This window comes from Heloderma suspectum, chromosome 7 (genome assembly GCF_057233095.1).
Source record: "Heloderma suspectum isolate Gila_16-S chromosome 7, 16-S_ref, whole genome shotgun sequence".
NCBI classification, from domain to species: domain Eukaryota; kingdom Metazoa; phylum Chordata; class Lepidosauria; order Squamata; family Helodermatidae; genus Heloderma; species Heloderma suspectum.
In genome coordinates, this window is record NC_139464.1 from 87,573,952 (window position 1) to 87,587,166 (window position 13,215).

The following is a 13,215-nucleotide window of genomic DNA, read 5'->3' on the forward strand; positions in this document are numbered from 1 at the left end:
CAGAATCATCTATCTTCCAGTCCAGTCAACTTTTGTAAATGGAATGGAAGGGGGTGCTTTCTTGTCCTTTGCCTCAGGCAGCAAAATGCCTTGGGCCACCCTTCATTCCGGCAATGCAGTTCTATGGTTCCTGGGAGGCCATCCAAGGGGCCATAGGACAGAGTGATGCTCCCCTTCCAAAGGCAGAAAAAACCTCAGAGGGGGGAGATGTGTCCTTGGAACTCCTCTCCCAGCCCCTGCAAAAACCTTTGCAGCCCTCTGTCTCTATCGGAACTCCAATGTTGGAAAGGGGATGCATGCAGAGAGCAGCTTTGCGTCCACAGGATCCAAACCCTTGTCCACAGACATGCCTCCAACATCGGTGGTTATTTATGTCAACCCTGGAGCTGCTGTAAATCTGTTGCCCCATTGCTTGCAAGCAAAGGGTTTTGAAGAGAGAAAAAAAATCTGGCTCCTTCTCCCTTCTGCCCTGCCAGGCTCATGCTGTCAGGGCTTAGGAAATGTCAGAGATTTAGGTACATGTCTATTACATTTCCGGAACTAATGAAATAAGATTACAATTTTTCATGGATTTACAGTGCAGCGCATCTAAGTTGCTAAGTAGCACATCTACTTAGAAGTCTCATTGAGTTCGATGCAACTTACTCCCAGGTGTGTATAGGACTGCAAATTACAAATAAATGCCATTACGATCATAGTCTTTGGGGTCTGCAGGGTTAATCTTTATTACTTGCAGGGGAGCTGTTACCTTATCTTTAAGGTTTAAGAGCAGTTGCACAGGCAGCTCATTTCAGCCAGTGTTGTGACTTTATTATTGGCACTTTTAATGTACCTGTGTGATTCTAATATACACACCTCCTACGGCTGTAATGATTGGTCCATTCACTTCAGTGGGTGAAAGAACTCACTGCACACAAATGGATGTGCATGTTACTTTAGAAGCTCCCAATTTAATTACATAGGATACATGGTTTTTCCCCAATAAAGGCTTAACCTAAAGACATTTTCATGTGAGCAAGAGAAGGGAACACAGAATGTAAGAGATTTTAAACACAGAAAGAAATATGAGTTTTGATACATAATCTTTTTCAGGGGAAGATGCAGGTAAATGTCTCAGCTTCTTTAAACAGGTATGATTTACTCCTAACACACAGTGAAAGTGGTCAAAAATCCTTTTATAGTTGCAGCTGCCTAATTTTTATATAGGAACACTTTCCCCTCACAAAAGATTATGGCTTGAATTCCAAGCTGCTCCACCACCATTCATATAAGGGAAGAGCAGATTTCTCCCCATCCTACACCATTGCCCAAGGTCCTCCAAGCCGTGTGAGCAGATTTTCAGAAGGAAGGGGGAGACCAGAAAACTTCTTTTAACTTTTTTTCACAGAATAAAGTTAAGATCCAACCAAATATATTAAAACGCATTCAGAATAAAAAAAACACATGCAGCTGTTTTCCTGTCTTGAACAAACTTCTTTACAGCAATTTTTTATCTCTTGTTGCTATATTACATTGCGTTATACAAATGTTTTCACATCCTTTCCCCTTGTTAATTAAAATATTTATTGTTACATGTGCACAATTGTTTACAAACTGAAAACAACCCGCATCACTCCCTCTAAGAGTGAACTTGGGTGATGAGTGCCGATAGAAAGGGATCCAAAGCAGGCAACAAAAAACAAGAGAGGAAGTATCAGCATGCTCAGGGGAAACCCCAAGGTTTTCAGAAGTACAACCTCAGGGGCACCCCCTCAAAGCAGGCCAATGAGAGCTGTGCATGCTCTGTAGCCACAGAATGCCAATTTCCATTTAGAAAAGAAAAACTAAAACTGCAGCTCGGGGTGTATGTTCGTGACCTACTTGAACTCCTTACACCTCATAGGATCCTGGAAGATGGCAGGGTTGGTTGGCAGGAACAGATCTACTACAACATTCTGTTATAGATCTCGTTATTTTCTAAAAGCAATTAATGCTGGGATTCCTTAAGTGGTATTATAGAATATTATGGCATTATAGCTTCACACTTATTTAATAACTACCCAGGCCAAAGACTACAGGAAAGTCATCAGCTACCTTTTCAGTTGGGACTTAGGGTGGTTTTGCATGTACTATTTGGGGCTGCTTTTAATCTACTTGATGTCCCCTACTATGCAAAGAGGTGCATATGGAAAGAGATACATTTTTAGCCTTCAAGCACCACATCAGTGAAGAGCATGTCAACTGCTCCCTTCTGCTTCTGCTGGAGACTCTCATGATTAAAGAATGAATAAATAATGGATGTTGTACATAGTCTCAGAAACATCTTTTGGTTATGGGAGCATTGTGTAAAGCCAATACAACCCAAAACCACAAACGCAGTGCCTCTATCAAGAGTTATTATCAAGTTTCACTTTGACTGGGTCCAGTCCACCACCTAGGTTAGCACCAAAATAATTTAAATACAATTTTAACTTATAAGCTTAAAAAAAAACCATCCGATTTTTGGAATGTAAGGAACAAAACACACTGATATGACTGTTTAAAACACCCCTGGGCATAATCTGCTTCTGTGATAACTGACTTCGAGTGTCTTATACACAAACAGACTGTCCAAATATTTGCTGATTGGCAAGAGATTGCTTAAAGTGGGTGGTACGTAGGGATGTACAGATTTCGTAAAGTCCATTCCATCTGTGTTATGGGATTGTTCGGTGGCTTTCATTCCATTGTCCACTCATTGATGGAATCAGGTTTTTCCAGTTTCGCAAATCTGCTCCTGAAAAGCACAAATTCCCCCCAAATATGCATTTTCATACTTTAGCCTATGCGTGAAATCCTTTCATCTCTGGCCACTACGTGAAGTGGCCCTTAAAACTCATACGCAAAATACAACAGGTTCTGCTTGAGCAAATACCGGTTTAGTTGTGTGTTTTTAAAAGTTTATTTAATGAAAAAATATACATGGAAATGTGAATTTATTTCTTCTGAACATGAATTATGAATCTGCATGGTATTTTACAGATAATTGGTTTAACTGGTTAGGGTGTTTTTATTGCTATGCTACAGTAAATTAATAAGGAGGGAGAAAAAAAAATGACAGGAAGAGGTTAAGACAGTAAAAGCTGCTCAGATTCCAGTCATCGGTTCTTGGCATAGGAAAGTTGGATGGTTCTTCTTAACTATTAAGTCATTACTCCCCAGTATTGCTTTAATATCTTTAGTGCAAACAATATTTCATTCATTCAACAATTCCCAGTTACTAAGCCAAATCCTTGGTTTTAAATGGCCCTTCTTTAAAAAAAAAAAAGTTAGATATCTGTATCACCCAACACAGTGCAGACTGGACAGTAACAACATGCACAGAATTCTGACTTGCAGCAAACACACGATTAAAGCTCTTTCACTCATTGCAAAGGTCTCTTTAAGAGCACCTCTGCAGAAGTATGTGTAGCTCCCAGGTCCCAGTTCAGCACTTCAGTGGCAAACCACAAATGCAGGAATTAGTATCACCACCCTCTTGCAAAAAAAGAAAGAAAAGCTACAAGTCATGACCCAAAGAGCCCAAGTCACACTTAAATACTTTTCATGCACCAGAGCTTTCCCACAACAGGTGTCTCAAAGTTCCATCAAGTTGGGGAAGGTGCTTGTCTGTCTGCTTTCTGAAGCCAGAAGGAGGGAGAAGGCAGGGAATGGCATTTGTAGGTGATACAGAACAGCATGGGCCGTCCATTGATACTAATAGCGTGGAAGGCATACTGTGCATGTGGAAGCTCCTGTAGAGCCCTTTGGATCCTGGCTGCTACAGTCGGCCCTGGGCCACCCATGCCAGGCAGCTGGGTCTACAAGACACCCATTGTTTCAATTACACTGTTTTAATGATGCTTCCGAACTACTGAAGTCATTTCTTGCTGTGGGGCACTGTGGGTAATTAAAATGGAAAGTGACTCACAGCTGTGCTGTGTAAATCTCAGTGTTGCCACTGCCAGCAGGTAAACTCGTGGGTGGGGGCGGGGATGAGCCTCTACCCATGTAGGAGGAGAGGCTTCTTAAATCTCAAGTCAGTCCTGCTGGCCACAAAATGGGGGGCATGGATTTTCCACACCACTAGTATCAATGGAATATGCACCAGGGTCCTGTATTGCTCATATCTGCAATGCTGAAGGTTTGGGGGTGTGGCAAGAGATGACATCTGAACGTGGGTGAACGTGTTGCCCCAGAGAGAGCACATACATTGCACTGGAACATGGAACACCTGTGAAAACGTGCCTTAACCTGGTCTGCCTTTTAAGAATCTAATGTTAGAGCAGACTGTTTTATTAGCAATGTTTTCACTCTTATAAAATATGTTGTGCTCCATATAATCATCGCCCCCACTCCTACAATACACCACCATCCCTCAATTTATACTCGCAGGATAGGCTTCAAAGGTGTCCAGATTGAATGATGCATACCAAGTTAATTTCTATTAGGAATTAGCCTACTCTTTAGCATGCTATTCCTCACTTCAAGGACAACACACTAACTGCTAATACTGGCTTCCCTCCTTGACTCCAACATTACCTAAACCAGCTTACGTGCTTGGTGGATCACAGAACTCCAAAAAGGCCTAGCTAAACATAGACACACAAGAAGCAACCATGTTGTTCTGCTCTACTAGCAGTCAGCATTGCTAACCAGAAGCATGGGGTACACATAATCTAGCAACAGCAACAAATGCAATGTTATACATTTGGCTTTAATCAAAAAGATTTAATTGTGCTTCTTATAGCAGGCCTACATTTTTGTATCAAACACTCAGGCATTACCTTTTTGAAAGTTTTAAGGGACTGCAGAAGAATTCTGCTTTCAGAGCGGCACAGCATAAAAATAATTCAGTATCCTTGGGGGAGGGTGTAAAATTTACATATCCCACTCACAGCAATGTCGTCGCTGTTTGAGCGAAGTACAACATAGTTCAGGATCAGTTCAACCATTTATTGGGCATGTGTAATTACCTATGATGGTAGTTCTGAAAGACATTTGCCATAAAATAACCTGAACGTTGTGCTTCAGAAACAAGTAAAAGGAAAAGAGGGAGGGAGGGAGGGAGAGGAGGGAGGAAGACACTTAGAAATAATCATTTTTTAGTTTTGGGCCTATTTACAAAAGAAAGAAAGAGTTAAACAAAATCTCTCTGTTTTACCAATAAATAAGCCAGATGTTCAAAAATATCAATGCTCATGCACATTCTAAGGTGGAAACATGCTTGAAAAATATTTACACGGGGCACAATCTGCACGAGATGTTCCTATGCACGCCCCATTTAAATGAATTGGCGTGATTCGTCGTGCTCCTGCACAGCTCCGTTTCATTTTTATGGGCCTTGTGCAAGAGACCATCCTAGATGAGATGTGCCTATACACAGTATTCTCCCTCCCCAAACCTCTACCTAATAGCAGCAGAAAGTGCATTTTCCCCTCCTTTGTTCTTTGCATTGTACGTCCCTTTGACAGTTCTTTCAGTCCAGCTTCTGTGGGATGCATCCTTCCATCTCCACGACTTCTGGCCACCCTTCATACTTGTTTGTATCTTTGTTGTTTCTAATATGCTACAAACAGAAAGCAATTTTCCTGTTGAAATATAGCTACAGGAGTCATCCTTGCAAAGAAATCTAAACGTTTACTAGCCTATGAAACTGCAATCTGTTTCAGTTTGCGGGGGGGGGGGGGGAGCGGTGAGGGAATTATATATGTTTAATATTAATTACATATTAATCCCTAATGCAGGGATCTTGAACTTCATTCAGCTCAAGGGCCAAATTCAATTTCAGAGACGCTCTCAGGGGCCACGTTACAGTGGTCGACAGGGCCAAAGGCAAAGGGCTCCAATCAACTATAAGTTATAGATTAGACACACCATCTCCAAGTGTTCACCTGAAAACAAACCTGTTCAAATGGGCTTTTAGTCTTGATTCCTTTCCCACCACAGAAAACCCAATTATCTCTGAAGCCAAGGGTCATGATGGATGTGCTTCCCAATTCAGCTACTAGTTTCCGTGCTTCTTCATTCAGCCTTGAACAAAATTCAAAGAGGTGTAATTCAGAAATATAATACCATCACTCTATGACCTGGTTCGCATGTAAAGACAACCCATGGGTTGTTTTAGACCCATGGGCTGCCTCCAGCCTGCGTTCCACTTACACTTTGCATCTGGTTTAAAAAACAACAACCTAGGAATACCTGGTTCCTGGTCTATTTGGTGTGACAAGCAAATCCGGAACTCTGGGTTGTTGAGGGAGAAACAAGCCAGAATTTTAAGCAGCAACAAACCATGGGTTGTTTTCTAAATCAGATGCAAAATGGAAGCATTGAGCAGGTCGGAGGTAGCACACTCCCACTCCACCCTGACCCGTTGTTTGGGTCTATATATTTGATTCAAATAACCTTTCTGCTTCACGTAACATTCACATTTGCTCTTATTGTGCAGATAGTACAATTAAAGCTGTTTTTAATGGTGCCGCATATATGCATATTACCCTACCATCTCTGCTACTTCCATTTCCTTAGAACTTCCACACTCTTGAAAGAAAGAAAAAATGGCACTTGCTCTTATTAACTCAATTATTCTTGCCTCTTCCTCACACCGTGCTCTCATTGCCACTTCCCCCACTATTGTAAGCTCCATATTCATGGTCTATGTGAGGGCAAGTATCTCAAAGTTCTGACGTATTTTCCAAGTAAGTTTTATGGATTATACATTGAGATAAACCAGAAGAAAACATGGCCTCTGAGGGTCAATTTAGACATGGCACCATTCACAAGCCTGGTGGGGCACACAGGTAGTCTTTTAAAAAAGTAAATAGCAGGATCTGGATTGGAACCCAGGGGGTGGGGAGGGGGGAGAATGGAGGGCCTTAATCTTTTGCTCCCTGCTGTGATTCCCCCCTCCCCCATCCATTCCTGCTATTTGCATTGGAAAGAAAGTTCCCACTCACAGCAATAGAAGCTTTCCTTTTATGCTGCCTCTATCGCATCTGCAGAGTGCTGTTCCAGGAGGCTGTTCCAAGTGGCCCGGAGCCTTGTCGGTCCTGTGGCTCTGGAACCACTGGAGCATTCTAAGGTAAGGCACTTTGCAGATAAAATTGATCAGATTAGGAGTGTTACTCCGCACGCTGTGGATACAGTTAGTGAGCAAGAGGCGGCCTGTGGCAAACCGGTTTTGTGGGATCAGTTCCAGCTTCTTCCTCCTGATGAAGTGGACAAGGTGCTTTCATCTGTAAGGCCGACCACCTGCTTACTTGATCCTTGCCCATCTTGGCTCATTATGGGCTGCAGAGAGAGACTGGGTGAGGGGATCAAGGCGGTGGTGAACGCCTCCCTTGAGGAGGGAGTGATGCCATCAGCCCTCAAGGAGGCAGTGATAAGACCGCTCTTAAAGAAGCCCTCCTTGGATCCTCAAGTTCTGAACAACTTTTGCCCAGTCTCAAATCTGCCATTTTTGGGCAAGGTCATTGAGCAGGTGGTGGCAATGCAGTTGAAGGCACAATTGGAAGAAGCCAATTATCTAGACCCATTTCATTCGGGCTTCAGGCTTGGGCATGGGACAGAAACGGCCTTGGTCATCTTGGTGGATGATATGAGGAGGGCTCTGGATAGGGGTGAATGCTCCTTCTTTGTTCTCCTTGACCTTTCAGCGGCTTTTGATACCGTTGACCACGGTATCCTCCTGGACCGCCTGGAGGGGTTGGGCATTGGAGACACCATATTGTGGTGGTTCCGGTCCTTCCTCTCCAGCAGGTACCAGAGGGTAGCACTGGGAGAGGAGGTTTCGGACCTGTGGCCACTCACTTGTGGGGTGCCACAGGGTTCCATCCTCTCCCCGATGCTATTTAACATCTATGTGAAGCCGCTGGGGGCTATCATCAGGAGGTCTGGCGTGCAGTGTCATCAATATGCGGATGACACACAGCTCTACCTCTCGTTCAAATCTTCACCAAGGTTGGCCGTAGAATCCCTGTCCAAATGTCTGGAGACGGTGAGTGGCTGGATGGGGAGGAATAAGCTGAAGTTGAACCCTGACAAGACCGAGGTACTTTTGGTGGGAGACAAGAGGAGGCTGGGGGATGTTCACCTAGTGTTGAATGGGGTACGGCTATCCTTGAAAGACCAGGTCCACAGCCTGGGGGTCAATTTGGACTCCCAGATGTCCATGGAGGCTCAGGTGTCAGCTGCGAGCCGGACAGCGCTGTACCAACTCCATCTGATACGGCGGCTGCGCCCCTTCCTTCCCGACCATCTGCTCCCATCGGTAGTACATGCCCTGGTCTCCTCTCACTTAGACTACTGTAATGCGCTCTACGTGGGGTTACCCCTGAAGACAATTCGGAAGCTGCAGCTGGTACAGAACGCGGCGGCTCGCCTGATTAAAGGCAGCCGCCGGCGTGATCACATCACTCCAGTGCTGAAGGAGTTGCACTGGTTACCAGTTGTTTTCCGGGCCAAATTCAAGGTGTTGGTTTTGACCTTTAAAACCTTATATGGTTCTGGCCCAGCCTATCTTAAGGAGTGCCTCCAGCAACACCAGACAGGCCGCTTAACAAGATCAGCCTCGGATGGCCTTCTCTCTGTCCCATCAGCCAGGACAGCTAGACTGGTGGGGACTAGGGAGAGGGCCTTTTCTGTGGTGGCCCCCACTCTGTGGAACTCCCTCCCCAGGGAACTCCGCCATGCCCCCTCTTTAATGAGCTTCCGCCGTGCATTAAAAACGTGGTTGTTCAGGCATGCATTTGGGGTGGGTTAGGGTATTTTAGAAAACGTTTTTATTGTAGAATTCTTTGTTTTAACTGTTTTATTATATGCTGTACATCGCCCAGAGTGGCTGGGTGACCAGCCAGATGGGTGAGTAATAAATTTAATAAATAAATAAATAAATAAATAATAAATTCCTTCCAATGCAAGCAGCATGAGGGGATAGGGCTGATTCAGATTGGGTTCATAGAGGGGGCAGGGCTCCAATCCGGATTGTTGTCCCACATCTGCTATTTACTTTTTTTAACTATTCCCATAATTGTTCTAATTACATGAATGGCGTCACATCTGGATTGGTCCCAATTTTACTGGTTTGGTCGAACCAAACCAGTAAAATCTTGGTATGCAGGCTCCAAGTTTTGCTAAATCACAAGCGAGAATATTGGTACCGCAGTTACCATACAATGTTAGACCACTGTATGGCATTTAATTTATCTCTATAAGCATTCATAAGTTCTGGCCATAAGCCATCACTGACTTCCATGCAACTAGGAGAGAGTTTGGGGAAATGGCTGAAGGTGCTCTCAGGCTCACGCATCATGAGAAAGGGCCAAATTCACAACTGATACTACATCAGCCCACAAACTTACTCTTCATCCATGTGACTGACTCTATTGTCCACACAACCTCAGTCTCTCTTGGATATTATTATACTTTTTAACATTTGCGGTTTTGGTGGCTTCTGCCAAATAGAAGCATCCTGAGGGCAGGAGCTGTTGTGCAAGACTGATCTTCAAGACAGAAATTTTATGTACAAAGAAGGATTCCAAAAATTATACCAAATAAAACTGTTTCCTACTGACTTACTTAGTGGCACCATCGTCATAGGTTGCCATTAATACAATAGTTCCATCTGGAATTGTCTTCAGGAAGTCGATAAATGGAGCTACATCTAAACCCAATGAAAGCACACATTGTTAGAGCGCAACGCAGTCCCACATACAGCCTGCAACTTAACCACATACAGAACCTTCTGCAATGTTAACAGTACAACAAGGAACTCCACAAAAACACCTTCTAATAGCAAATTTGCTTGGTTTGGGAGCTTTTAAGGATTATCCTCAAAATGTTCCTTAGCTAAATTGTCATGTCAAGTATTCTCAAGATAATCTCTGAAATGAATTGCTCAAAAATTTGGTATCTGTGATAGCTGAAATTTGACAGTATTTGATATGTGACATGCAATAGTGCTTAACATTTGATGGCATTGATAGCCAATACACAGTGGTAAACCCTTCTGGTTTGCAAACTTCTTACCATCAGCCAATGCTTTCCACATTGACTTGTTTATTATGGAACCTCACCACATCAACTACAAAATTCCTACACTGGGTCCTGGATGATGTTCTAGGTGCACACTCAGGTCATGCATCACACTGTCAAGACTTTCTGTTGCCCAGTGTGAGCCGAGCGTGCACCCATAACACGCTCAATATCCTCTTGTGGCTGTGGACTGTAGAAGCATTTTTGTTAGCATATAAATGAACAATATGAAAACATGGGTAGTACTTGATAGCTGACAGCTTAAGGAGACATTACATTTGAAGCCTGCAAACAGTGAAGAGATGCCAACAAATCTAAAGCATCCAAGTGTTGAGATAAAAAGATTCAGATTTAATATTTAAATTTTGAATTCAATATTTCTCATTCAAGATCTGAATTCAGAATTTCTCATTCAGCAAAATGGGAAATATTTGATTCAGCTCTAGTTTTGATACAACTGCACGGAAATTAGGAATGCTCAACAGACAGCCCACTAACACCAAATAAGTAAAATGGAGCAAGAACAGTTTCATTCTTATTAAGTGTTAACTATTTTTAAGGTAGGAATCACACATTTCTGCACTCACCTCCACCCCACATGTCAAAGTACTTTGTGTCCACCGCTTCACCTGTTTTGCCTAGAAAAGGGATAACACGTGATATGCAGTGTGATCCTATGCATGTTTACTCATACTAAGTCGCACTACATTCAGTAACGCTTACTCCCTATTAAGTTTGTTTAGGACTGCAGCCTTAAAAAGCATTGAAGCAAGAATCACAACAGATCAGGTGAACAGTTTTTGCCTGCAAGGAGGCTAAGAAGCATCTCCCAAAGGGAAAACACTTCTGTGCTTGTATCATATAAACTGGGCCCTTTATTCCAGCTGCCTCAGTGGTAGAAGCTGGTTAAGTGTACAGGACCTGCCTCTCTTTGTAACCATGGTTTAGCTTCCACCAACACCAGCACAAGCCATGACTGATACTCAACTTTTTTAAAGCTGGTGCCGGAATTTTAAAAGCCGTTAAACAAAACTCTGGCTAGGTTTTTGCCTCACACTCTCCTTCACAGAAATTGTCCTCTACATCACCAGGGGTAAGTTACACGAAAAATACTGTTGCCTGAAACGGGTCTGTACTTTCAGTAATGGGAAGTCAGCTGCCATTTTGTGAAGCTTTCAAGAACGGTCTCTTAAGGAGCAATCTGATGGCCGTTCGTCAGCGGCCAGACGGCCATAGGATATGTCTGTTTCCGGGATCTGGCCTTGGAGCCTGCACTACAAGGTTGGTCCCGGAGAACTGACCTTCCCTCCTTCCCCAATGCCTCACAGGCGGCTCAGAATGGCCCCGTGCTCCACGCTCAGAAGAGGAACGCAGAGTGGCGAAAACAGGGCATTCCGGGGGGCGTTCCAGGGCGGGGAAGGCAGAAATGCCGGTACGACACATCCCCTACTCCGCCTTCCCAGCCAAAATCAGCTGTCTAGCCGCAAATGCAGGGCGCTGAAGCACGGAGAGGACAACCCCCTCCGTGCATCTCCTGCCCTGCACTGGATAGGCAGTCGCCTCCAAGTTCGGAGGCAGCCACCTATCCCGATAGGATTGCTCCCTTAATGAGCGGAATATCTCATGGGTGCATTGCTGCATTACGCTTCATGTATACCAAGGTTCAGGAATGGACATCCAGGTAGATAAACATAAACTCCTTCAAATAAAATTCTACCTGTCTGCCAAAGGGCTCGCTGCCTTACACAAATCACTATGGAATTAAGGAAAAGGAAGGGTGTGCCACATTAAAACTGTTCAATAATTGGCTCTATGAGGGTTTTAAGGAGTAGGTATTTAGCAGGAGGATCCCCACTTAGATTCCCCAAGCATGCAAAAAACCCTGCCCATTTTAGTCTGGGCTGCAGTAGAAAGTGTATCACAAAGTGGGCAGGCTACTGTCTTCCAGGCCAAGAGGAGTGATGGACTACATTCCAGCTCAGGGCCATTTTAGTTACCAAGACTCTGGCCAGCGCATGAAGGTGGTGGAGTGGCAACAGCAACCTCTTTCTGGCATTATTTCTAATGGCTACAGAAAATCCAGGCAGGAGCACTGGGCGAAAGGATCCAAATCAATTCTTCTGTGTTTTATGTAGGAATGAATGAATAAAAACATTTCAATAAGGGCACAATCCTATGGCCCCCAGACATTACCTGGGGGGCCACAGAATACTGGGGATTCCCCCCTTCGAGGTTGGAGACTGCGCTCCGACCTCAGAAGGGGGAGTCGGAAATCCAACCCCCCTCACCCTCACAGTCAGTGCGGAACAGACTGCACCAGCTGCCCTCTAAGGTTGGAAAAGTGACCTTGGAGACAGGGGAAAGGGGGCGTTCTGGTGGGAGGGGAAGGGAGGAGACTGGAAAGGCCAGGATATGAGTTATCCTGAGCCTCTTCCAATTTCCTTTCCTCACCCTCTGAAGCACTGTTGGTAGACAGGCTAAAAAGCCCACCTAGCAAAATTTGCAGGACAGGAGGATGGGGAGGTGAAGATTGCCTCCGACACTCCTCCTGCCCTGCATTGGTTTATCAGAAGCCTCCGAGTTCAGGGTCGTCTGATCATCAAGGGTGCAATAGACAGGATTGCTCCCTCTGCTGCTGCATGAACAGAGAAATAATGCCAGGTCATTTTTTCAAGGAAAAAAATCACCGTAAATATTAAGAGTGAGCTAATTCTCTGAGCATTGATCCTTGTGTAGCTGAAATTACCATCTCCCCACACACAAGAGGGAGGTATCAGCAGGCTTGGGAAAACCCAAACATTTGCAGAAATACAAAAAAAAAAACTTTTAGGGAAAAACACAACAGCCCAATGCAGCCAAACATGCTCAATGGCACAGAATGCTGATTGCTGGGGAGAGAAAAATGGAAAAACATGTGGGGCAAGAAGGAATGAAACGAAGTATCCTAGAAAAAGGCATAGCTGGCTGGAATCCTGAACAGAGGAGTTCCACACTGTGTTTTGTTGCAGGCCCCACTTTTTCTCTCTCTTTCTGATGTTCAGGCAACTACTGCTTATGTAGCATAACAGCAACACCCACACACAAGAGAGAGGTATCAGCAGGTGCAGGGGAACCTCTCAGTTTGCAGAAGTGCAACATATCTTTAGGGGGAAAAAACCCCTATAGGGGGTCGGAACCCCTCAAACA

General features: G+C 44.2%; 1 protein-coding gene across 6 annotated transcripts in view; it reads right to left on the reverse strand.

The window, feature by feature from the left end:
- Positions 1-703: 703 nt before the first annotated feature.
- The window catches only part of FAM3C (FAM3 metabolism regulating signaling molecule C), a 46,879-nt gene continuing 34,367 nt past the window's right edge, over positions 704-13,215 (reverse strand). For 3 of the 6 annotated variants that reach the window (XM_084810865.1, XM_084810868.1, XM_084810866.1), the window contains exons 7-10: positions 10,617-10,667; positions 9,574-9,658; positions 5,904-6,030; positions 1,397-5,566 (exon numbers count right to left, since the gene is read on the reverse strand). In XM_084810865.1, the coding sequence (XP_084666991.1) occupies positions 5,477-5,566; positions 5,904-6,030; positions 9,574-9,658; positions 10,617-10,667 (353 nt within the window). In that variant the 3' untranslated portion in view covers positions 1,397-5,476. Of the gene's footprint in view, positions 5,567-5,903; positions 6,031-9,573; positions 9,659-10,616; positions 10,668-13,215 lie in introns of all 6 variants that reach the window. The other 3 variants (XM_084810870.1, XM_084810867.1, XM_084810869.1) reach the window with 3 other exon arrangements.